This window comes from Squalius cephalus, assembly GCF_949319135.1.
Source record: "Squalius cephalus genome assembly, chromosome: 1".
NCBI classification, from domain to species: Eukaryota; Metazoa; Chordata; class Actinopteri; order Cypriniformes; family Leuciscidae; genus Squalius; species Squalius cephalus.
In genome coordinates, this window is record NC_137122.1 from 43,113,257 (window position 1) to 43,140,606 (window position 27,350).

The 27,350-nt window shown below is 37.7% G+C and overlaps 1 protein-coding gene across 1 annotated transcript in view; it reads right to left on the minus strand.

Annotated features, from left to right (window-relative positions):
* LOC307165641 (inactive phospholipase C-like protein 2) overlaps nt 1–23,189 on the minus strand; it is a 72,483-nt gene extending 49,294 nt beyond the window's left edge. The window contains exon 1 of the mRNA XM_079883485.1: nt 22,785–23,189. Within this exon, the coding sequence (XP_079739611.1) occupies nt 22,785–23,078 (294 nt within the window). The 5' untranslated portion in view covers nt 23,079–23,189. The remainder of the gene's footprint in view (nt 1–22,784) is intronic.
* Between the last annotated feature and the right edge of the window lie 4,161 nt (nt 23,190–27,350).

Genomic DNA, 27,350 nt, shown 5'->3' on the forward strand with positions numbered 1-27,350 from the left:
CTTTCCTTGACTTCTACTGTTGTTGTATTGAGCTAATAATATTTTCTATTGCCTAACCTTAAACCTAACTCTCACAGAAACCTTTCAGCATTTTTATACTTTCATTACTACTTAGTACCCACCCACAACACCCCACCCAACACCACAACACACCACACCACACCACACCACACCACTACCCCCCTCCCCCCCCCACACACACACATATTTATTATTGGCTCTCACTGGAGCCATCGGTACTTTGTTAAGGCTGAATAATTTAAAAGACTGATGTGTTGATATTGGTCCAAGCCTTTAGTGAAAGACTCAATCAAACATTTAGGCCTAATATCAAATCAGTCTGATAGAGACCAGATGCACTTAGTGAAAGAAAGAAAGAAAGAAAGAAAGAAAGAAAGAAAGAAAGAAAGAAAGAAAGAAAGAAAGAAAGAAAGAAAGAAAGAAAGAAAGAATTCACAAAACTAACTCTGAAAAACCATTATGAAGTGGCAATCCAAACGAGGTTACCCACAAACCTATTGGGTATCTCAGGGCCATCTGGATTGCTGTGGCCAGATTCAATATAAAACCCATTCAATTTAGCCATTAGACAGCCTGGGCCACATTTCCAAGAGTCAAGGACTCTGAAGGGACAGATTATATGTTGGTAGGAGATGCTTTCACTGCCTGATGATGTATAGATCAGCAATCTGTAGGAAAATAATATCTGAAAAGGCAGTGTACTGTATGTCACTGCTAATGTTCACAACCACTCACAATTACAATCACACCCACACACACGTTGTGTTTTCATGTTTTGTGGGGACTTTCCATAGACATACTGGTTTTTATACTGTACAAACTGTATATTTTCTCCCCTTAAACTAACCCCCTAAACCTACCCATCAACCAAAACTTTCTGCATTTTTACATTTTTAAAAGACAGTATGATTTATAAGCTGTTTTCCTCATGGAAACCAAAAATGTCCCCACAAGGACAAGGATTTCGGATATTGCCATCTTTGTGGGGACATTTTGTCCTCGTAATGTAGGGTTTACCAGGAGACACGCACACACACACACACACACTTACACAAACAAATGTTTCTCATTTACAGGACTATAACTTAATGAGCTGAAAAGACATTTCCCCAATACTGTAATTTCAGTTTTTAGTAAGTATAAGGAACAGAAACAGACTACATAAGTATGAGTACAAAAACACAACATTTCATAATTGTTGTTGATCTTAGAAGATAGCTGAATTACACTATGCAAAGATAGTAAATTACTTTAGGATTTGATTTATAAATCAATTACAAAATGAAAAAGTTATACACAAAAGTCTGGGGTCAGTACATTTTTTAAAGAAATTAATACTTTTTACTCAGCAAGGCAAGGGTGCATTAAAAGTGTCAGTAAAGGCTTTTACATTGTTTCTTTCTATTCATCAATCTGATTCAATCAAGAATCATGAAAAAAATATTAAGCAGCACAACTGTTTTCAACATTGATATTATAAAAAAAAAAAAATCTTGATCATCAAATCATCATATTAGAATGATTTCTGAAGGATCATGTGACTGGGGTAATGATGCTGAAAATTCACATGAATAAATTACATTTCAACATTTATTTTAATAGAAAATAGTTATTTTAAATTATAATAATATTATTAGTGTTTTTTTTTATTATAATAATATTATTAGTGTTTTTACTGTGTTTTTGAAGGGAAAAAAGCAGCATTGGTAAGCATTCTTTCAAAAACATTTAAAAAATTGTACTGACCCCAAACGTTTGAATGGTAATGTAAAAAAAAAATGGAAGTAAGTATGGTTAAAACACTTAGATGTCAACCTCTTGCTTGTTTAAAAGACATCATTGACAAAATGAATCCATCTGTTTGTCCCACAGACATTATTTCCCCAGATTTCCTAAAAAAAGGTTTTTGAAACCCTTGGCCCTACAATACTATTGATTGTAAATAGTAGTCTCATTCATGGAGTTGTACCCCTACATTTTAAACACGCAATAGTGGAACCACTGATGAAAAAAACAAACCTGGATTCATCGGTTCTTGCTAATTTTAGGCCCATTTCGAAACTCCCGTTTCTTTCTAAAATATTGGAAAAAGTTGTTTTTAAACAATTACTGTCCTTTCTAGACTTGCATGGTTTGCAAGAAATTGATCAATCTGGTTTTAAATCACTTCACAGCACAGAAACGGCCCTGTTAAAAGTTTATAATGATTTATTATTGGCCACTGACACAGGTAACTATGCTGTTCTTATGCTGTTAGATCTTACTGCTGCTTTTGACACCTTAGATCACAATATACTGATCTCTCGTCTTGAGCATTGTGTTGGTGTAAAGGGTGCCGCATTACAATGGTTTAGATCTTATCTGGGTGAAAGAACTTTCTCGGTACGTCTTGGGGAATTTGTGTCTTCTACTGCATCTCTTGTATGTGGAGTCCCTCAGGGTTCCATTCTTGGACCCATTTTATTTTCTTTATATATATTACCTTTAGGGTCCATATTTAGGAAACATGGCATCTCGTTTCACTGTTATGCAGATGACTCGCAACTCTATCTGCCTTTGAAACGAAACAATGCAAACTCTAAAGCACCTTTGTTGAGATGTCTTGAGGATATTAAAGCCTGGATGGCCTCCAATTTCTTAAAGTTCAATGAAGATAAAACTGAAATCATTTTGTTTCGACCTGGTGGTACCATCAATACCCCTGATGTAGATCTTGGCGACTTAAATTCATATGTGAAGCCCGTTGTAAAAAACCTAGGTGTATTAATGGACGGTGACTTTAAACTAGATAAACAGATTAATTTGGTAGTTAAATCGTGTTTTTATCAGTTAAGGCAATTATCTAAAGTCAAGTCATTTGTATCTTTTACTGATTTTGAGAAGGTTATCCACGCTTTTATATCATCCCGCCTGGACTATTGTAATAGTCTCTATCTAGGCATTGGTGAGGCATCTCTAACACGTTTGCAGAGGGTACAAAACGCGGCTGCACGTCTATTAAAAGGACACGCAAACAGGACCACATTACACCTATATTAGCTTCCCTTCACTGGTTGCCAGTTCGTTTTAGAATTGATTTTAAGATTTTACTTTTAGTTTTTAAATCATTAAATAACACTGCTCCTAAATACCTCTCAGATCTATTACAGCCATATGTTCCATCCAGAGCACTTAGGTCTGCTGGGCAACTGCTTTTAGTCTCCCCCAATGCAAGATTAAAGAGCAGAGGTGACCGTGCCTTTGCAGTGGCGGCCCCGAAACTCTGGAATAATTTACCTTTGTACATTAGGCAGGCACCTTCACTTGCTGTTTTTAAATTACATTTAAAAACATATTTGTATAGTACAGCATATAACACAGTATGAGAGTTACCTGTTAGGAGTTCTTTTTAAGTGTGTGTTATAATTCATTATTGTATTTATTGCTTTTTTATTGTGTTTTTATTTATTTTATTTTATTCTTTTTTGTTTTACTGTTTATTTTATATTGTATGTACAGCACTTTGGTGAACACCTGCTGTTTTAAAAAAGGTGCTCTATAAATAAACTTTGATTTGATTTGATTTGAACACTTAACTTTGGGTTGCTGAACAGTTGTTGACCGGTCAAGTACTGAAATTTGCAAAATGATGATAAAACACAGTAATTCTTTTCTACCACAGTACTTTTTCATAGACCATGCAACCCCAACTCTTATCAGGGCAATCTGCACTAAGTGTATGGCAATTTACTATGTGTATTTGCACTAATGTTTGGTAAATGGCTCCCTAATCTGATTGAATATGTTTATCCTCTAATTTAAAATCCTTTTCCTTTGATTTCTCTCTAAGTTCCCTTATCTTGTCTCCTTTCCTCTCTCTGTCAGAACACCTCCCTACACATATTGACATCTGTCTAAATGTGAATATTCATCATATACAAACTAAGGAGAAGATTAAACAGATGGTGCGTGTGCGCGCAAGGGGATATTCTAATTACAGGTCAGCATTATTCATTTTTACTTTCCAGTCCACACACAAAGGCTACAACTTGTTGGGATAAAACAAAAGCCAACTTATAACGAATACGTATGTGTGTACACACATGTGTGTGCGCATCTAGTAAAGCCCTGCAAGTTATCTGTTCTTCATCTCACACGTTTGCTCACTGACAGCTATCCAACGGCTTTGCATGTGTCTGCATACTTATGATTCTCACAGTTTCTGGGCTGATTCTGGGAGAAAATTATGCTAAATTAATTTAAACATGGTAAAATGTGTTAAACAGAGCTGTACTACACTCTTAGTAGAAAACACAAACAAATTGGCTGAAATATTTGCTAAATGAACCCACAAGGGGCTGGAGATGTGTACACCTTGGTAAATGACAGCATTCTGACTCCACGGAAATCTACACGTGCATATTTCATGCATGCCTGCTTATGACATTGTTTGTGGTCAAGGAAATTACAAAAATAAAACACACCTAGTGCACTGCACAATCTCTTTCTCGCTCTCGTTATAATAATTACAGTCATTTTCAGTTCATTAAAAAAAAAAAAATCAAATACATATTTTGCTGTTTAAATGATCCTCAGTTGCTTCTGCCTGAGAAAATCATCTACAAACACCCACAAGTGTGTGTGTGCGTCTTAGAAAGATCTGAATCACTGTTCATCCTAGAGAAATCACACAATAACAAATACATCTCTGAAGCAAACATTAACACACATAAATGCCTACAGTCAGCGTCCTTATCAACAATGCCTCAAGTTCTCGACTTGAAATGCACATTTTTCACACACACACACACACACACACACACACACACACACACACACACACACACACACACACACACACACACACACACTGAGATGCAGGAATGCAGCTGAGATCCCTCAGGATAACATCCTTCCCACTAAACACACACACACACACACACACACATACAGAAGGCTGACGGGGAGCAGGGGAGGTGAGGAAGTTGTGACTCACACAACAAATAGAGAAAAAAACAGAACAACAAACTCTTCTATTCAGAAATAAAAGGCCAGCTGCAATAATCTATTCAATTGTTTACTACTTCCTCTCTCTGGCCATTTGTTTTCTTTTCTTTCAAATCAACGTCTGTCATACTGGGACCTAAAATGATTAAATCATGGGTTAAAATATTACTTCTGTGTGGGAGGGGGAAATTTGAGACACAGATTAATTGTCCCGTTAGCTTCACTAACTATTGGACTGATCACAAATTCCCAAAGTCCACTCTAGAAAACATGGAGACAAAAACTAAATGAGTCTAGTTTAGTCTTTATCCTGAAAAAGATAAATTACACACAGAGCTGTAAAAATGAATAAATGTTTAGGGTCGGTAAGATTTTTTATGTTTTTGAAAGATTATGCTTTCAAATTATGCCCTTATGCTCACCAATTAAGGCTGCATTTATTTGATCAGAAATATAGTAAAATCTGTAAGAGTGTGAATTATTATTACAATTTTAAATAGCTGGTTTCTATTTTGATATATTTTAAAATGCAATTTATTCCTGTGCTGTCAAAGCTGAACTTTCAGCATCATTACTCCAGTCTTCAGTGTCACATGATCCTTCAGAAATCATTCTAATATGATGATTTGATGCTCAAAATACATTATTATCAATGTTTAAAACAGTTGTGCTGCTTAATATGTGATACATTCTTTTTTCAGGATTCTTTGACACATAGACAGCTTAAAAGAATAGAATTTATTGGAAATATAAATATTTAGTAACATTATAAATGTCTTTACTGTCATCTTTGCTGAATAAAAGTGTTGATTTCTTTTCTTTTTTAAAGTTACAAACCACATACATTTTGTCTAATATCTATATCTAGATGTGACTCTAGGATTTCAGTCACAATGTGTGATATTTGTAGCACACTCTAAAAGAGGATGGAATGCGTTACTGAATCAAATAAAACCTGGAATGTATACATGGATTTACATACAAACTGTGATTATTTCATTCATTTCTGAATCAAAGTGTAGTGAATCTGTGCAACATTTTGCAACTAATAACTCAAATCTCAACTCTATGATACAGTCAATGTTCCAGACTGTTGGAGAGGGACATTAGATAATAACTGATTTTTAATGGGAATGAGGCAAGCACATATTTGGTACTGACAGCTGAGTTAAACACAGATGTTTGTGGAGGACAGGCACAGATGAAAGACGAACACAATAGGACTGGTAATGATTGTGCAAATAAAATAAGCAACATTGTGAATATTGCGATGATTTTAAAATGGTTTCTTAATTTTCCCAGCACAAAACCTAAAGAAGACTGTCATTTGACTAATGATCCTACTATATGAGAGCATTAAGACAAACGTCTTGGAGCTATAGTAATTTTAGATGCTTAAGTGTATAGTTTAGATGCTTAAGCATGAATTCAACCATTCATTTTCATAATCCCTCATATAGCCCTGCATGCCATTTTTTATGCATTACACTGCAGAGTAAAAACGATATTGTTATCGTATTGTTAAAATATATATTAATTTTTACTTGTGTGACAGATATTTGTACTGTATTTTACGTCTTCCAATTAGCAGCAGTGACATTTTTTAAATACGTGAGAGCAATTAATTAACAAGAAACATACTGATTGCTGAAAAGTCTGAAAAATATTAAGATATTCAAAATGTACACAGGTCTAGAATTGCCGTATTAACATTACACTGCAGAGGCCAGAAAGAGAATTACAGAGAGACATTGATGCATGAAGCTGACAGCACATGCTCAGTCTCTCAGTGGCAGGGTGTGTCAGAGGTCAATATGTTTTGTAAATGGAAATAAAAGCACCATTGGAATGGTGAGCATTCCTCTCTCTCTCTCTCTCTCTCTCTCTCTCTCTCTCTCTCTCTCTCTCTCTCTCTCTGAGGCCAATGGTAGGTTCAGTTGAAATTAACCTCTCAATTGCACAAATAACACACCACGAACAAAGTATCAAAATGCACCAAAAAGTTAATTCTTAAATGTACTTGTAGCACTTTGTTGCTTTTATAGTGTTTTTTTTTTTTTTTTTTTTAATTTAGACAAAATATTATAAAATTTTATTTGGCCATATAAACCAATAACATGAAAATACTTATCGATATGTGAGCCAGTGTTTTAACATCAGTGCATCCTAGCATTAATAACAATTCTGTCAGGACCACTATCGTCAAATACGATTGACAATTAGCATATACAGTTAGGACTGGCGGTATGGTTCTGTTCTGGGCGAGAACTCCCTGCGCATCCGTGCAGCCTAGCATGGATAAGAGCAGGGAGAGCAGCAATAACCCACCTTAGGGTAAACAGAACAGAACCAACATGAATATATTGCAGATATCATTAATTCGAGATTTTAAAGTACAACATAATTCGAGAATTTATTCTGATTCAAGGGGAATCAGAATGCCAAATCCAGACTGGGCGAGAGGAGGAGCTGGTGGAGGGTAATTAGCACCTGAGAAACGCGATAGCTGCTGATAATACTGAAGGAGCTTATATATGTGTACGGTGATAGGCGTTGTATTGCTATAGGTAGACGTGGATCAGCTGAGAGTCAGCTGATGCGAGCTTGACTAACGTGACCTGCCAGAACTGACGCTACGCTTGATATATCCTAAAACAACTGCAAGTGGGCTGTAATCTGATCATTTTAACAAGTATAAACAGCACCAAAAGCCGGCAGCATAGGGCTTTCCAGAAAGCTGCGGCTGATCTGCCAACCCCTCAGGTAGTTGTCTGTGGACGGTCTCTCAGAATTTGAGTTCAGTACTGGCACAGTTTAACAGCAGATTCCAATACATCGAATAATTTCACTCCACTGCTGAAGAGAAACTCTCTCTAACACACACACACACACACACACACAAACAAGGCTCACTGCACAGGATCTCAGCAAGCAAAAACCTTGAGCAACAGATTGAATCAACATGACAGCCCAAAACAAGGATGCTATTTCCATTTGCACACGACCAAATCCTACACACAATGTGTGCACACACACACAGCATGTGCACGCCTCCTCCACTTTCATGGCACTAGATGCCATCGTATCGAAGCCATCTGTGTACCAGCAGTACTGGCACCTTGAGTAGAGAGAAAGCGAGGACAGAGCTCTGCTTTGGCAACAAAGAACCAAGCTTAACTACAGCCGATTGTACCAGAGACGGATTTAGAACTCTTGCACTTTAAAACAAACTACCGAAGGGAAAGCTGACAGCTTTATAAGGTGTTAAAGGCATTATTTATCTAGATTTCTATTTAGTGATCTAGCAAATTGGCAGTCATCAAGTCTTTGGCATTGGTCTGTCTGTCTGTCTGTCTGTCTGTCTGTCTGTCTGTCTGTCTGTCTATCTATCTATCCATCCATCTATTCATATATCCATGTGTATTTATATACTGTATATACAGCATTTATTTGACTTCATGTCACTTTTGAAAATATGCACATATGCTCACAAAGGCGGCATTTATTTGATCAATTGAAATATGTAATTTATTCCTGTGATATCAAAGCTGTATTTTCAGCATCATTACTCCAGTATTCAGAGTCATATTATGATCCTTCAGAAATCATTCTAATATGATGATTTGCTGCTCAAGAAACATTTCTTATTATTTGTATCAGTGTTGAAAACAGTTGCACTGCTTAACTTTTTTGTGGAAACAATGACACCATTCAAACAAGTGTGGAAAGAGAGAAATTAATACTTTTATTCATCATGGATGCATCAAATTGATAAAAAGTGACAGTGAAGAGACATTTATAATGTTTCAAAAGATTTCTATTTAATAAATGCTTTAGCAAATTTAATACATGTAAATAAATGCGGATTCATTCAACTTTCCATTAGAATCCTGAAAAAGTATCACCATTTCCACAAAAATATTGGAGCACAACCTTTTTCAACATTGATAAAAAATAATCAGAAATGTTTCTTGATCATCAAATCATCATATTAGAATGATTTCTGAAGGAGCATGTGACACTGAAGACTGGAGTAATGATGCTGAAAATTCAGCTTTGCATGCTGCCTTGTTTTGAGGTGTTTTGAAGTTTGATCTTCCTTCGGGTATTTTTTTAATTTTCATTAGTTCTTTACTGCTCTGGCGGATGTCTTTTTTTAGTTAAAAAAAAAAACAGAGCAAAACTAGTCTGGACTGTTTTGGGAAACATTTATAGAACAGAAGAAAAAAACAAGTCTAATGTGATCGTCACACAGCCTGCAAACACAGGAGGACAGGGCAAATTTATTACTAATACGACTTAAAGTAATAAAACATTAAAAGTATTTATGTCTACTTTATATATCAGGCACAGACACACAGTGCCTTATTACTAACATGGGAACAGTGCTCTTTCTAGCACAGTGCCAGGTACAACATATAACACACACATAAACAGGGAATTTGCGTTGAGGTTGTCAGGCTGGTGAATGGCAACCTTAATCACGAAGACTCACATTAAAAACCATTTTCAGATCTGTTCTGAGATCAGTCTAATCACTACAGCCTCATTCACTAGTCTGAATTTGAGCCAGACGCCTGGCTGAGAGGGTTGGCGTACTATCAAGATTGTGTCTTCGGGACTTTTAAAGAGTGTTTGAGTGTTCCCACTGTTCTTTACTCTACCTTGTGGGAACAAGTGCCTTTAGGGTGTGGAGCCAAGAGACTACACAGCACGGATAAACTTACCCTGCAGCTACTGATCTGATGAATTCACCCACATGTGCTCTATGTGTTAACAAATATAACCGGATTTTAAAGATGTATCAGTAATTTTGACCATTGGCAACGATTAATAAATGCTGCAGAAGTATTGCTCATTGTTAGTTCATGTAACTTTGCAGAATTTTAACCCACTTTGTATTGTTATGTTGTCCGTAGTATATATAAAAGAACAATGTTTTTCTCATTCTCCGTGTTACCAGGACCGAGAAATTCACATTTATTTGTCAGCAAAAGATGACAGTTGACTTTTTGACAGCTCCAGGGCTTTTTTGAAAACTACAGATTATACTTCTGCATTTTTGTATTCCCGTCCAAAGACAGTCGGATCGGCAGAGGATTTTTAACAGAATAGTTCATGGCATAAAACACTGTGTTCATGCTCATCCGGTTTGAAACGTTGACTACAAACACGGATTTGTAGATTTTCCGTCATGGCTTTTCTCTCCGTATTTTCGATTTGTTGAAGCCTTTAGCCACTGTCTACAACGCACTGGATTCTTCACTGGAAACCGAAAGTAACTCTCGCTAAACGTTTATCCTTTGAATTTTTGCACCCGGGAACAATACAAGTCGACACCATTATGAATAAAAGTTTGCTAAGAAGAATTTCCTACTAAGTAAGGCGGTAATTTGACTGTAAATGCGTATTTATAGCAGACTGATGGGAGTGGCCTTGGACAGCAACATGCCCAGTGCATTATGGGTGTTGAAGTTTTCTTACTTATTTGGCAAAAGGGAAGACAACAGCCTTTTTTCCCCTAGTTAGGTAGCACAGATTTCGCTTTTCTACTGTGTAGGCAGCCAAGTTTTATTGAAAGCCCATTTCACTAGCGGTGTAGTACCTCTTTAACTAATATAGTGTCAACAAATGAAACCTTATTGTAAAGTGTTACCAAAGTCACTTTCAAATCGAGCAGCTTTCTGTTGGTCAGCGCAGCATTTTCACACTCACGTGAAACTTCTAATTGTGTGGATTCTTGGAACGACTGGGTTTGAAATTTGAGGGTAAAAGTGACCACACCTGAAAAAATTAATATGGAGTAATTGGTTCGAACATGAAATATTGAGGAGCAAAATGCAAATGATTCATTTTCAAACACACATGACGGAAAAAATTACTCCTGGTTTAGTGAACGAGTCGGGTGTGAAGTTAGTAAGGGGCTCTGCCTCTGAAGAGTTTTGTGAATCTTTCTGACTGAATGGTTAAAAAGAAACAGTTCATAAGAGTATTTTTTTCTAGAATTAGACGTAATGCACTGAGCTGTGTTTATGTGATAAGTAAACACTGGCACGCACTCTAAAAAAAATAATGCCACCTTACAGGATCGCCAAGAGCAACGTTCATGTTTATGTTTAGTTGCATTTACAACCATTTTGTTCACAGTCTGGATCGTTTCTGCATTAACAAGAACATGAGTAAATGACGCAGTTTCCCCTTTTTGGGTGAACTATCCTTTTAATCAGGGCTCCAGACTTAAAAAATGACTAGTGCGCAACTGGCTCCAAAAATGAAATATTTAGGAGCTAAAATCCTTTAGCTGTCAAATGCAATGATTCATTTTGAATCAGACATGACCAAAAAAGTACTCCCAGTTCAGTGAGGGAGTCAATTGTGAAACCAGTGAGGGCTCTGAGTGATTCAACCACTGATTGAGTCATATTCACATTAATGACTCACAAACCAGTGTAAGGCTGTTTTGCGAATCTTTCTGACTGACTCATTAAAAAGAACCAGTTCATAAGAGTAATTTTTTTTAAGAATTGGACATATGGCCGTGCCTCCTCACAGGACTGGCAATAGCAAGATTTTAAATGAGTGTTGCAAATGTTTATTTTTGTTGCATTTGCAACTATTTTAATCACAGTCTGGATCCCTGCTTTAACATTTCTAAAGTAATATGACTTTCATTTTGGGGTGACTATTGCTATAATGTTTTTGTTAAGCAGTGATGTGACTTTCAAGAATCATCTACAATGCAAATGACGACAAAAAATAAAACAGAGATCTACAAGCAGCCTACAGGCAAAGATACACTGATTTCCATGCATGTGACAACCACAAACACATACAGTGCTGAAACATGATCTGCTATGAGCTGATAACTCTCATTTCCTGTTTTTTTTTCTTTTCGAAAGCCAGCCAACTTCCTCCGTGCCTCATGCACTCCTCATCCAGGCAAGACTTCATCATGTGACAGAATGACAGGAAAAAAAATGAGAGAAGATGCAAATGCATGAGCAGTCGAGAGTAAACAGTCCAATCAGCTGGAATGTTAGATGGGGTTTTAATGAAAGAGGATAAATCTGTTCCCTTTCTAGGGACTCTCTCTCTGTCATCATGCTCTCTCACTATTTACTGACACCTGACTTTCTGCTCACAAAAATTGATGGATGGATATAATTACATATGCATGTATGAAACTGATGAATGATTCATTGAATTTTATGCTGAGAATCACAGATTGAAAAAATCATTTAACAATGGCAGAAAGACAATGGGCTTTCTTTTAAGAGACAGACAGACATAAAAGTTAATTACTGTACGGGATCAAAACTTTTTCAAACATGTATCCATCCAACGATATAATCTAGTCATATTTTTGTGGCACGAAAATAATTAGGGTGACAGCATTAAACTTCAACAGATACATTTACATGAAACAGAACAACAAAAACTAGAATGCACCCTAATATAAAACTGAGTCGAGAACATACACAGAGAGTCAGATGTGAACTTAGTAACAGCTCTGAATGATTCACTCACTGAGTGAGTCTGATTCGAATGGCTAAAGTGGCAATCACACTCCAATTTTTGTTCTACTGACTTGCATTAAAATGTACACTCACCTAAAGGATTATTAGGAACACCATACTAATACTGTGTTTGACCCCCTTTCGCCTTCAGAACTGCCTTAATTCTACGTGGCATTGATTCAACAAGGTGCTGAAAGCATTCTTTAGAAATGTTGGCCCATATTGATAGGATAGCATCTTGCAGTTGATGGAGATTTGTGGGATGCACATCCAGGGCACGAAGCTCCCGTTCCACCACATCCCAAAGATGCTCTATTGGGTTGAGATCTGGTGACTGTGGGGGCCATTTTAGTACAGTGAACTCATTGTCATGTTCAAGAAACCAATTTGAAATGATTCGAGCTTTGTGACATGGTGCATTATCCTGCTGGAAGTAGCCATCAGAGGATGGGTACATGGTGGTCATAAGGGGATGGACATGGTCAGAAAAAATGCTCAGGTAGGCCGTGGCATTTAAACGATGCCCAATTGGCACTAAGGGGCCTAAAGTGTGCCAAGAAAACATCCCCCACACCATTACACCACCACCACCAGCCTGCACAGTGGTAACAAGGCATGATGGATCCATGTTCTCATTCTGTTTACGCCAAATTCTGACTCCACCATCTGAATGTCTCAACAGAAATCGAGACTCATCAGACCAGGCAACATTTTTCCAGTCTTCAACTGTCCAATTTTGGTGAGCTCGTGCAAATTGTAGCCTCTTTTTCCTATTTGTAGTGGAGATGAGTGGTACCCGGTGGGGTCTTCTGCTGTTGTAGCCCATCTGCCTCAAGGTTGTGTGTGTTGTGGCTTCACAAATGCTTTGCTGCATACCTCGGTTGTAACGAGTGGTTATTTCAGTCAAAGTTGCTCTTCTATCAGCTTGAATCAGTCGGCCCATTCTCCTCTGACCTCTAGCATCAACAAGGCATTTTCGCCCACAGGACTGCCGCATACTGGATGTTTTTCCCTTTTCACATCATTCTTTGTAAACCCTAGAAATGGTTGTGCATGAAAATCCCAGTAACTGAGCAGATTGTGAAATACTCAGACCGGCCCGTCTGGCACCAACAACCATGCCACGCTCAAAATTGCTTAAATCACCTTTCTTTCCCATTCTGACATTCAGTTTGGAGTTCAGGAGATTGTCTTGACCAGGACCACACCCCTAAATGCACTGAAGCAACTGCCATGTGATTGGTTGATTAGATAATTGCATTAATGAGAAATTGAACAGGTGTTCCTAATAATCCTTTAGGTGAGTGTATGTGACTGCATGTGAGGAGACCGGAAATGCAAGCTCATGCAAAGAAGCTTTGGATTTTGCTGCATTCCAAAGTTCAAGTCTAATGAACTCTGACCAGCGAATTCGTATCACATGAAGACGTGTGGCCAATGTCTATATCACGATGTGACCTCTTAATAAATGAATTAAAAGATCGCAAACTTTTTGCAGTAATGTACAGTAGATTGTATATTTTTACTTTTTGGATTTATAATTATATGATGTTTTATTAACAAAGTTCGGGAGGAAGACGTTCAAATTATCCAATCATCACGTCATTCCAATAATCACGTCATTTCAACCAGCTGTCAAAAATCAGTAATCAACATGTCTACCCAATCAGCAAAATGATTGGAGGATATATACACAGTCGACTCACCTATGTTCCTTGACAGTTTTCAGCATCCCTCCACCACCCCGTCTCCTCACACTCGCCTGGTTACTTTCCTAACCAGAAATACCGGGGGAGTACTCTAGGTTCGGGCCAAATTCCGAGCTCTGAGCCCTCCCCTCGGACAGCACTCCATATACGCATACTACTTTACTCTAATCTGATTATTTCTAAGTGTGAACTCATTAAGTGTTATATGTTGAACTTATGTTTCTAAAAAACATAAAGCTCCGCGAGTGTGACGTTATATCACGATAGTTGCAGCGTCCAAACACATTTTGTGTGCTTAAAGTCAAGTGTGACTTCGGCATTTGTCGAGTTCGAGGCTGTACTGTAAATCCCTTTGACTGATTCATTCAAAATACCTGATTCATAATTTTTTGCGAAACAAATATCATGGCAATGATCAGCAGCTAAATATTGCAAAATGTTGGAACTTTTCTTTTTTTAAATCAGTTAAATAAATCCAATGCTATATATATGGGACATGTTTTAAGAGGAATATATTCAATATGCACATTATGGAAGCCCATTTAAGCATCAGAGTAAAAAAATAACAAATGTAAATATTATATTTAAAATACGAAACAATGTCACAATGACAAAAAAATATTATTTTGAGAAATAAAATCAAAACAGTCATAGAGCCTAAAGTTTGCCAAAACAGTCAGTTTCAGGTGAAAATCTAACGCACTGCTCTACACTAAGTGACTGAATCTTCATGACTGAAATGCAATTGTCTACCAATAGCGATGAAATCCCACAGTCCCGTTAAAGCCAGTCTTCATGAGCCCAGTCCGTTGGTTGAGGAGATGACAGATGTGTGGTCAGCCCGATAGACTTACAATGGATGTAAACAGCTCCTGCCTTTTCAATGAAGTCACTGTGGTAATTTGTAGCATGTGATATACTGAGCTTCGAACAGAGGATCAGAGTCGATGAAAAAGTGCCACAAACTGGGCCTGCAGCCAGCTACCTTACCTGCTGCCAGGAGCGGCAGGCAAAAAGAGGACAGGCTTGGAAAGAGGGGAAAATGGGTTTCTTGAATTACCTTTCAGTTGTGTATGCATGAAATAAGTGTACAATGATTGGTATGAGTTTACACCCAGATATCTCATCTACCTACCTTCCTGAGAAACAATGGGAACACAACACAGGCAAGAACAGAAAGAAAGCATCCAGGACAGGGTGTAAATTTTAGTGTTAAATGAACCTCCTGAGCAGCTAAATGACTCTGAGAATTTCATGACCACCTTAACTGAATTCAAGACTATGGTGTGGACTGTACCAGTTTGCACACTATCCATACAGTGGTACACAAAATTAGAAAAAGTGTGTCTTAAATCACAGTTTATCACAGTGTTTTATTTCATTATTTACTTAGACATTTTAAATATCACCCTTTTCAAAAGGAATAACATGAAAATAATTATCAGCTTATTGTATAGGCCAGAATTGCAGTGCATACTAAGTATGCATGCATACTAGTGTAAAGTAATATATATTTTTAAGCAAACGAATTTAGCTTTATGCTAACATATACATTACAAATGCAAATAGTATGCAATAAAGGAGTCTGTGGCTTTCAGAGAAGTACATAGTGCAAACCCTGCTGAAATAAATAAAAAAAATAGCTTAAACAAGCCTACAGTGGTTACACTGGTCTGGTTTAATGGTTTATGCAGCGTTTGACAGCTTGGATACTAGGCTACAAAACCAGCAAGACCAGCAAAACCAACTTAAGCTGGTTTTTAAGCGTCTTTTTGTCAGCAGGGACGTGGCTTTGTTTTGGCATAATGCTAGTGCTAGTTCGCCAGAACAACATCTAACTAACACACACCAGATGCAAAAGCATTATGAGTGAGAAAAACACTGTCATTGGAACACTGTTTTGCTCCAGCTAGATGAGTATTCAGTTTCATCACGGCCTCACTGGTCTCTGGGATACTAGATTGAAAGTATAGCTTTTGAATAGCAGTGCCACTTCCTGAGAGGGGGGTGAGGGGAAACACACTTGTTGGGGGGAGGTGAGAGGAGAAAGAGAGAAAGAAAGAAGGGTCCCAATCTGGTACACATGAGGTCATTTCTGGGAAGAGGAGAGAGAGTATGCCCAGATTTCACACCATGAACAACAGACTCACAGATGCACTGTCTGTCTGTCTGTCCTTCTTTTTCTCTCTCTTTCAAAAAAAAGCTGTGCTGATTATGCATAAAAGAAAAACGTGAGAAAGAAATATAAACCGTTTTAAGTAGTAGTAGGCATATTCATAATGTGTCTACCGACTTTCTAATGACATTTTAAAATATAATATAAAACATTAAAATATGTTTCAAAAGTTCAGGGATATGATTTTTTTATTTATTTTAAAGTCTCTTATGCTCACCAGGGCTGCATTAATTTGATCAAAAATGCTGCAAAAACAGTTATGCTGCTTATTATTTTTGTGGAAATCTTGATGAACTTTTCTCAGGATTTGTTGATGAATAGAAAGTTTAAAATAACTTTGAAATATTTTTAAAAATTATGAATGTCTATAATTTTGATCAATTAAATGTGTCCTTGCTGAAATAATACATTATTTCTTTAATATATATATATATATATATATATATATATATATATATATATATATATTTATTTATATATATATTATTAAAATTAGAAAAATCTGTTTATATTGAATTAGATGGATTATATTGTATCATGTCAACTACCCAAAATTATTTCATGTCAGTTGCCATTTTATACACATATTCACACACACACACACACACACACACACGCACACACACACACACACACACACACACACACACACACACACACACACACGTTATGTTTTCATGTTTTAGGGGGACTTTCCATAGACATAATGTTTTTTATACTGACAAACTCTATTCTAGACAGACTTTATTCTATCCCCTTACACTAATCCTACCCCTAAACCTACCCATCACACAAAACTTTCTGCATTTTTTACATTTTCCAAAAAAAAAAACAAAGCTCTTAAAAGCGATTTTCTTCATGGTGGACCAAAAAATGTCCCCTCAAGGACAAGGATTTCTGATATTGCCATCTTTGTAGGTTTACCAGGCCACACACAAACACACACACACACACACACACACACACACACACACACACACACACACACACACACACACATGTCTGGTGCACTATCTTTGTGAGGACTCTCCATAGACGTAATGGTTTTTATACTGTACAAACTGTATATTCTATCCCCTTACACTGCCCCTATCCCTAAACCTACCCATCACAGGAAACATTCTGCATTTTTACATTTTCAAAAAAACTAATTCTGTATGATTTATAAGCTTTTGTACCCATGGGGACCTCAATTTAGGTCCCCACGGTGACACGAGTCCCCATGAGTCTGTGTGCATTCAGGTTTAAGTCCCCACCGGTGTAGAAAAACATGTCCACACACACACACACACACACACACTGAGTGTGCTCTGCAGCTGATCCAAGATCCAGGTGTTATGTAATGCTGACAAGTGAACATGTCCTTCTGGCAACTTTCGGGAGCCTGGTGAAAAATTGTAAATGTGGATCGACTGGACCGTTACCACCGAGGCATAACACACATATATCCTTAACATACGGTCTTTAAATCCTGAACACTGATTGTGATAACAAGATCACGATCAAATTTGTTTGATGATTGATCATGGAAAGCCATGACTAGACAAAGCTTCACACACTCGCAGAAAGCCTGAGTGTATTTGATGTTTCCACTAAAGCGTATGTGTGAACTCCAGAGACCAGTGACCCAGATTCCCAGCATACTCTTATTCGGCATCTATGTGTGTTTTCCAAATGTCACTTTCATATGAACTCTTTACTTACAATGAACATGAACAGAGACAGCCTAACAACACTGAAGTCAACCCCCATTATGTGCAGGGCAGATGGAGTGGTACTCTGCACAAATTAGCTTAGCGGAAGCCTGCGTGAGGCAGCATTATCATAACACACGGTGTGGCCCCACAGACCACCTCAGCACACCCACATTAGATTCAGCAGATTCACGCAAAGACAACACGCAAATTCCTCCAGCCATTCTAATCTCAAAACCTCCAGACAGCCGTCCTGAGCGCTTCTCCCCAGATGACACCAAAAGGAAAGCCATCAATGCCCCAAATCCATTACCACACTCAAGAAAATCAATGATGGAGCATGGATTTGAGTGGACTGTTTATACCAGCAGTGCATTTATTCTCAGTACTGGATTTGAGTTATTTTCATTAACTAAAACTATTAAAACACATTTTAGTTGTTTAGTTAGAAAAAAACACTGAAGCACACAGAACAATAACAAAATAAATAAAAACATAGATAAATAAAGATATTGGAAGAATCTGATGAGAAATGAGTTTGAAGCTTCTTTGGCAAGTGTGGGGAATTTTTTGAGATCTCTTCTGAAACTCTAGAATAGACACGTGAAATTACGAGGGATAAGTTCTGGAAACATGAACCGTCAGCAAAAGCCTCAATTTATTCTCATTTCTGTTTAGACTACACACTTGACACATTAGACAAATCTGTGAGGGAGCTAACACTCCTATAGGAAGTCAATGTACAAGTACATTAGCATATGTGAACAATATAAATGTGGCAATTAGGACGAGTCCGAGAGCTGAGGGAACGGAGCAAGGTCAGTGAAGTGAGCGTTAATGAGTTCAAGGAGGATAAAAGGAGGAGCGACGACAGTGAAGGACGAGAGAGGACCAGGCCTGCACTTTACATTGTGTTTTGTTTATGTTTCTGCGACAGTCGTCCGCGAGGGGCTGACGCTTTACTTTCGTTTTGTCTTTGTGCTAAACGTTCGCCGGATCCCGCCTCCTTCCTCCCTTATCAACTAACCTTACAATAAACTACAGCCTAAAGCCATTATACAGCCATAAGTCAGCTGCTTATTAATGTCATAATGTCTGCTTGACACCAACTCAATCATATAAACACTAGGTGTGTGATTTGTAATAACATCATCAGAAAATGTCACGTTTGTTAGTATGCCGTGGCCTGACTTCACCTGTTGTTTCCTAATATGCAGAGGCGTGCACATTGCTACCGAGTCTAGATATTTTTCCATTTGTCAATGACATTTGCTCGGTTTAACAGCATCTGATTTGATTAAATGCTCCTGTGTTCACTCAACCAAGCGCACAACAACCCACACACAACCCTCTCCCTTTCACTTTTTCCCTTTCTCGCATACTATTGATAAAGATCACCCACCGCTATTCTCTGGGCGGCGATATGAACTCATAAGAAAAATGGTGAATTGATTACCAACGGAAATGTCACTAATGCAGGTTTGTTTTTTTAAGCTGTGATTTATGACGCATTTGTGACTGACACCTATAGCCGTCAATCATTATACTTAAAGGATGATGCATCTATCGCCCTCCTAAACAACTTCTACAGTCTTAGGGGCCGGTTTACACAGAACACGTTTCTGCTGTTAAAAATGCGAGACGCAGTGTAACGAAAAATAGCGCTAGATCTAGAGATGGATTTTTTTTACAAGTTGAACTTCTTTGTCAACTTTGAGAACCTGAGCATTTTTAGAAAGAGACGCTGCAAAAGACGTGAGCGCAACAGTTAAAGACGTCCATCTAGCGCATTTACAATGAAAAACAATGGAAAAGTAGCGCAGTGGAATGGAAAAACGTGTTATGTGTGAATCAGGATAACTGCCCACATAGGTTATAGTAACCTAATCCCATTTTACTAGTAAGATCAATGCAAAAGCCTTGGGCCTAAAAAGATAAGGCAAGACTCAGAGCAGAGGTGAGGAGAAGGAAAGCTAAAAAGCAAGACAGATTCTCCTATCTGGATCGCTGGATTGCTTTGGCCCTGGGCGGTTTGACTGGAGAATCTGTTGTAGCAAGTTTAACTAACAGAGTTTTAGCTAAGGACAAGTTGTTCTGCTAGACTGTCACTTTTAACATCTCATACTATATGAAAGCATATTGCAAGACACCTGGAAACACACTCTGCAACCTGCTGTAAGCATAGACGGAAAATCATCTTTAAAGTTCCCCTATTATGCTACTTTAAAGCTTCTCCTACAATAGGTTTACATGCATTCAAGGTCAATAAACACTCAAATTTTCTTTTCTCACAGTGCCAGAAACGGTTCAATAAGGAATTCAGTCTTTCTAAAGCCCTACTTTCCTGAGAGCCTGCTCTGATTGGTCAGATGGCCCAGTCTGTTGTGATTGGTCTATCGCTTACAGCGTGTTGGAAACGAAACGGCCATTTCCATATCTGAATTTGACATGTCGACAACACGAACCAAATTCTTCTAGGCCATTGAAGTCCATAGGATGGCATTATGCAATTACAAACCTACTTATGTTAATGCAGGAAATAAGACTATAGAATTACTGATGAGTCATTTCAGGCAGTCATTAACTCCATTTACCGTGCTTAAATCTTTTAAACTTTGCAGACCTTTTACATTCACAAACAGCTATATAACGCATTGCATGAAAAGAAATATAAAATAAGCACAATAGGAGCCCTTTCAACCAGGGAAGAAATAGGTCTTCTAAAAAGAGAATGGCATGAAACATAGGGCAGTAAACGAAGCCCTATGGCAATAAGACAGCTAGTTGATTTCTAGTAACTGGGTAACAGAGATTTAAGTATAGGAAGTTGATTCTCCATCTGAGACTTAAATTCTGTGTTTTAGTGGGTGTCTTAATTAAAGACTGTTTACTTCCAGTCAGCTAGGCTAAATCTTCTACACAACCACCACAAATTCACACCAAGTCTACTTTGAGAGCTCAGATGTCGGCACTTCGCTTGTTTCCCTGTCACACTGGTCCTCTTGTGGGTGCCAAGACACCCACACAGTCACATAGGAATTCAATAAATTGAGGGAATGGGAGAGTACCATGCTGTTTTGTGTCAGTTGCTAAGCAAAGTGAATCAACCAATTGACAATTTTTACGTTTGTCTTTTGGTTCATCTCAAACAGAAGCATCGACCCACAATCACACACTGAGCAAAACAACCTCTGCTTTAAAACTTAAAGGGTGAAGAAAATTGTCTTCAACTGTCCTCACACTTAGTCTTTACCTTTTTTCTCCTTCCATCTCTCTTTTGACCTAAGAACAATCTTGACATTATAGGTCAAAGTGCAGTGATTTCTAACAGCATTGTGCTTTGACACTAAGCCACTCCATCATCTATTGTTGACTATGGTAAAGCCAACTAATCAGTTGTATTGAATTCATTGATCCAACCCAAAGCCTTTGGTTTGCACCGAAATCCATTAAACTTCACCCAATTGTGTGGTTCAGGCCCTCTGTAAACTATAATGAATAATGTTTTCAATTAAAATGCCACTTGACAGCTGTCCTTCCAGTCGTTGTGTTGCTTAAGGTTCAGCTTAAGTTCAGAACTGCACTGTCATCTGTGCTATACAGCTGTCATGTAAATATGTTTCTGAGTACCTTAACAGACATCAGTAAAATAATAATAAAACATGTTATGATCCAGGATTGTAACCAGGTCGTCTGACAGACAAAATCCGATGAGATGCCATTGCCTACCTGGACAGCATTTTGGATGCAGTGGGGATCACTTTCATGGCAATTCATAACCATTTTTTTCAGGTTTTGGTGAATCAGTAACTAATTCATATGAATTCGGAATCTTATTCACACATTTTTCATATTATAGTAGCCTATCTACTTAAGTCCCACTGACGGTTTGATTTAGGGGTGGAACTTGCTTACTTTTTTCCTAAAAATCATACGTTTCTACAAATCACATCATACAAATCAATACGAAATCGGCATTGGCAGCACCTCGTAAAATACTTCTGTTTCCTCATGAGAATGGGTTGCATAATTAGTTTGATCAATATAGGTATCAATATACTGTAGGTAATCAGTCAATATATGATCAATAGGTAATCAGTTATTAGTTCTTTAACATCAGGGCTACCGATAAGTGCTGCCATTTGGTGCTTACCTAAGTATAGCTTTCTTATTTAAATATATTGTTTAGTTTAACAAAAACTTTTTACATACTTGGTCAAGTAAGTTTTAAGCTTAGACATAACTCAAAATAGTCCTAAGGAAATATGCATAAATATAAATTGCAAAAACAATAGGCCTACTAATTAAATACTTAAAATGGTTCAAATATTCATAATGGGTAGTAGCCAATATTTTTAATGCTGCAGCTGATTATTTATTAGGCCTACTCAAAATAATCATCAAAAAAACTCTAAAAATCTATATCTAATAATTGTCATTCTCTTAGTGGACATAAGATGTCCATAAGATAGGCTATTCCAAAATCTTCTACATAGGCATCTCACTTGATTTTGAGCCAACGTGTCAGGAGGACAGTCCTAAACAGGGGAGGGCAAACGAAACAGTTAAGAAGGTAATGCTACATAATGTGTTTCCTGCAGTGGACGGTTCCGTGGGCATTTGCACCGCTGCAGAGCTCTGAAAGTCCTCAGTCAATAACAAAGTGATGACACTCACTCACCTTCATAATACCGCAAGGTGGATTCCCGGTGCCGGTGCACCTCTCTGCAGAACTGTCGCGGTTCCGGGTACCGATCCGAGGGCTGCTGTGTTCCCTGTAGCCCCGTCCGTTAGAGTATACCCCTTCGGCCCCGTACACCGGGTGCGCAGCCGCCGACACGTCCAGGTATGTCTGGTAGGTATCGCTGATGCTCAGTCCCGATGCCGCCGCCGCGTCCCGGGTCGGAGTGGTCGCCTCGGAGACGAGCTCGTATAAGGGTCCCGCCACGGATTCGGAAGCCTGCGGCTCAGCCATCGCGCGCTCTGCCGTTAGCTACGCCAAAAAACTCACCATCGGAGTGAGTGAGCCTGTGTTTTTAAGAGCCCACGGCGAGACAAACAGCCATAGGAGTCCTGTGCGTGCGCGTGAAACCGTAAAATCCATGAACAGAGAAGGCACCGCACGTCCTCTGCCAACCGAGGTGGTGAATAGATTGTGCGGGCGGATAGATTCAAACTCCCCTCTCCTCCCTCCCTCTCTCTCTCTCTCTCTCTCTCTCTCTCTCCCCCTCTCCCTCCCTCTCTCTCCCCCTCTCCCTCCCTCTCTCTCTCCCTCCCTCTCTCTCTCCCTCCCTCTCTCTCTCCCTCTCTCTCTCCCCCTCTCCCTCCCTCCCTCTCTCTCTCTCCCTCCCTCTCTCTCTCTCTCTCTCTCTCTCACCACCTCGTCGCCACTAGGAGAAAATAAAGCGCACAGATGGCTTTCGCGCGGTGTTCTGCCGGTAGGCGTCCGTAATCACCGAGATAATACAGGGTTATGAGGGCCAATTAGCCTCGTTCTGTCGTTTGATTGCCAGACGCCCTATAAGCAGTGATGGAAGGATTTCCGATTTCTCTGTGTTGTCAGTATGCGTTCAGTCACTTCGGTACTGTCCCTCCAGCGTCTCTCATGCGTAACCAATCAAGAATGACTGAAGATGGTTGTGACTGGATTAAAAACACATTTGGAGAGTCAGGTCCTGCCACTTGATTTGCAAACTATCCCAGTCATCTCACTGAAACGGAACCATTCAAATCCATAAACACGAGCTGATTTAAACATGCTACTCAACGACTTCCAGCCTGCCTGGAAATGATAAACAAATGCCCCCGCCTGTGGTAACTTATAAGTAGCCTACACCATGAAATTATCCTGTAATTGCCCCTTTTAAAAAGGCAGCAATGGATGTTTTGATTTATAAATAAATGCATAATTGCATGGGAAAATAAGGGAACAAACAAAGTATAATATATTTTTTATTATATTATAAAGTTGTCACAACCTTGTAAAATCAAAAGTTTTGGGCAAGACCAGGGGAAAATTGTATTGCTCTCTCCAAGCCTGATTACTTTTTATTAAGGATATAATAACTGTGTGTGTGTGTGTGTGTGTGTGTGTGTGTGTGTGTGTGTGTGTGTGTGTGTGTGTATATGCACACACACACACACACACACACACACACACACACACAAATTTAATGTTATGACAGATTACACTAAAAATATATTGTAAGTGGCTTAGATGGTGCACAGGATCAAACACAAAGACAAAACACCACCAGGGTAGCACACATGAAACGAAAAGTAATGCAATAAACATTAACTAAATAACATAAAGTGTAACACAAAACACCCCAATGTACTTTACTGACAACAAAAAATCAGAAGAAACAAAATTATGTAAAATATAATCATATATGACACATATTATGTGATGTCTTGCAGGACTTTAATGTCCTTTTACTGTTTTTCACAATAAATTATAGCCTACATTAATTCATAGTTTTTACTGGCAAAAACTGTTTATGAATTTGAAACTGAATATGAATATGAAACTGTTTACTGTTTACAAAAACACAGTAATGCAATGTTAGATCAATTACAAATTGTCACTAAGTTTTTACTGTAGCATTTTTACACTTTTTTCTGTAAATATTTTTTTACAGTGTATTGACTGAATTTGATCATAAATGCTTGAGTTCATACTGAAATGTTTTGATTGCAGACATCATGAAAGATCTTTTTATTTATTCTTGTATATATACATTAGCCTATAAAGTTCCTAATGCCCCCCCACCCCCCACCACACACACACACACACACACACACACACACACACACACTTACCGTGCACATATACAGTATAGGCAACTATGTATGAAGGACTAAAAATGACAGAACGAAAAATAAATAAATAAATAAATAAAAGTAGAAATAAATAAATAAATGCAGAAATAATAGTGAAAATAAATACATTTTGGTCATATAAATGGCTATTTCTGTATTTTTACATGTATTTATTTATTTATTTATGCATTTCTATATGTATTTATTTATGTATTTATACATTTATTTATATATTTATGTATTTATATATTTATTTATTTATATATTATATGTATTTATTTCTACATTTATTTATTTCTGTATTTCCACATTTCTACATTTATTTATTTCTGTATTTCCACATTTCTACATTTATTTATTTCAGTATTTCCACATTTCTACATTTATTTTTCCCTGCGCATGTATGCTAATTGACATGGCTAAGCCACGCCCCCTCCACTCACTCAGACAAACATTCAACATTCGGTAACAGGCGCTATGGCAGCTGTCACAGTAGGAGACATTTCACAGGAGGCAATTGATGATTTTTTGGAGACAGAAAGATTATATATAATCTCGATGTCACCAAAAGGGCCTTAAATATGCATTGGAGGGTTATATTAATCATTTTATTGTTGAGAAGGTCGATAAGCTTCAGCTCCAGACAAAGATTTACAGTTCACAGTGTAAACGTTATAGTTTGATGCTATTTCGCTTCAAACGCTCGCTTTATCCGCGTCCTATTCGCTTTGGATTCAAAAAATTAAAGCGTCGAACTAGACGCGATACGCGCGAATTTGACGCTCTATTCGCGTTTGGTGTGAGCGCAGAATAATGAACAGGCTGCGATGTCAAGATTGGAATGTGTGTGTGTCAGAAAGCAGGCGCGATCGAACAGTGGAAACATAAAAACATACTCCATTTTGTTCATACAGGACATAATTAAAACTGCAAAGTGTTTAGCCTACTTATATTTGTGTAAAACACAGTGTAAAACACAACATTGTGCTTTTGTCAAACTGTAAACTCTTGTCAAACTGTAACCTACAACTGTCACCCAACCAAAATCACACACACACGCTGTTTAAAAGCCAAAATGACAAGAAAAAACATAAAAACGAATGAAAACTGACTAACTACGGTTAGCTATGCGTACTGTGATTGGCTCATCGCGTTCGGGGGCGTGGCTTAGCCATAGGTCAATTAGCATACATGCGCAAGGAAAAATAAATGTAGAAATGTGGAAATACAGAAATAAATAAATGTAGAAATGTGGAAATACAGAAATAAATAAATGTAGAAATGTGGAAATACAGAAATAAATAAATGTAGGAATAAATAAATGTCGAAATAAATACATAAATATTTAAATAAATAAATATATAAATACATAAATGTATAAATAAATGTATAAATACATATAGAAATGCATAAATAAATAAATAAATGCATGTAAAAATACAGAAATAGCCATTTATATTACCAAAATGTATTTATTTTCACTATTATTTCTGCATTTATTTATTTATTTCTACTTTTATTTATTTATTTATTTATTTTTCGTTCTGTCATTTTTAGTCCTTCATAACTATGTGCACATAGATATTAAAAAGAACAGACAGAAAGAGAGGAAATATTATACTGTCAAATTATATCCTCCAGAAAAGCCTAATCACATTAGCTGGTGATGGCATGATAGAAATCATGCTCCTCTGCCTGAGCAGCCATTACAACATAATTCATCACTCCCAGACTGTTGCAATCAAATGCCGAGCTGGGGCATTAAGGCCAGACAAGAGCAATATAACTCAGAACAAGGTCATAAACAGCTGACCAGAGCGCCATTGGCACATACTCCTACAAAACTGCATGGCACATTTACATTTACATTTAATCATTTAGCAGACGCTTTTATCCAACTGCAGTAGATGTGAAAGATATTAATAAAAGTGATGTTAATTCAGCCAGCGCACATACCTGTATTTTCTTCCTGTTTTCGGTCGAAGTTCAGAGTAGTCGATTGTCGAGTTCACGCGCGTGATCATAGGTAACTAAACATGTGCACGTGAACTCGACAATCGACTACTGTGGACTTCGACCGAAAACAGGAAGTAAATACAGGTATGTGCGCTGGCTGAATTAACATCACTTTTATTCATATCTTTCACATCTACTGCAGTCAGATTCACCGTGTTCACTCTGAAGGAATCACTCACATGGCTGGGCACTTGTAATGTCACATCAAGGATGTTAAGAGGCAAAAAAAAAGAGGATAACAAGGTGTAGGCAACACCGATTTTTGTCGTTGTTCTCTGTACTGACAGCACTCCAAATTTACAAAAAAATTAGCTCAATGTTAAAATTGACTGGAGTTCTCCTTTAACTAATATGTTATTAGATATAAATGTTATACAAAGAAAGTAGACAATATATGAAAAAGTATTTG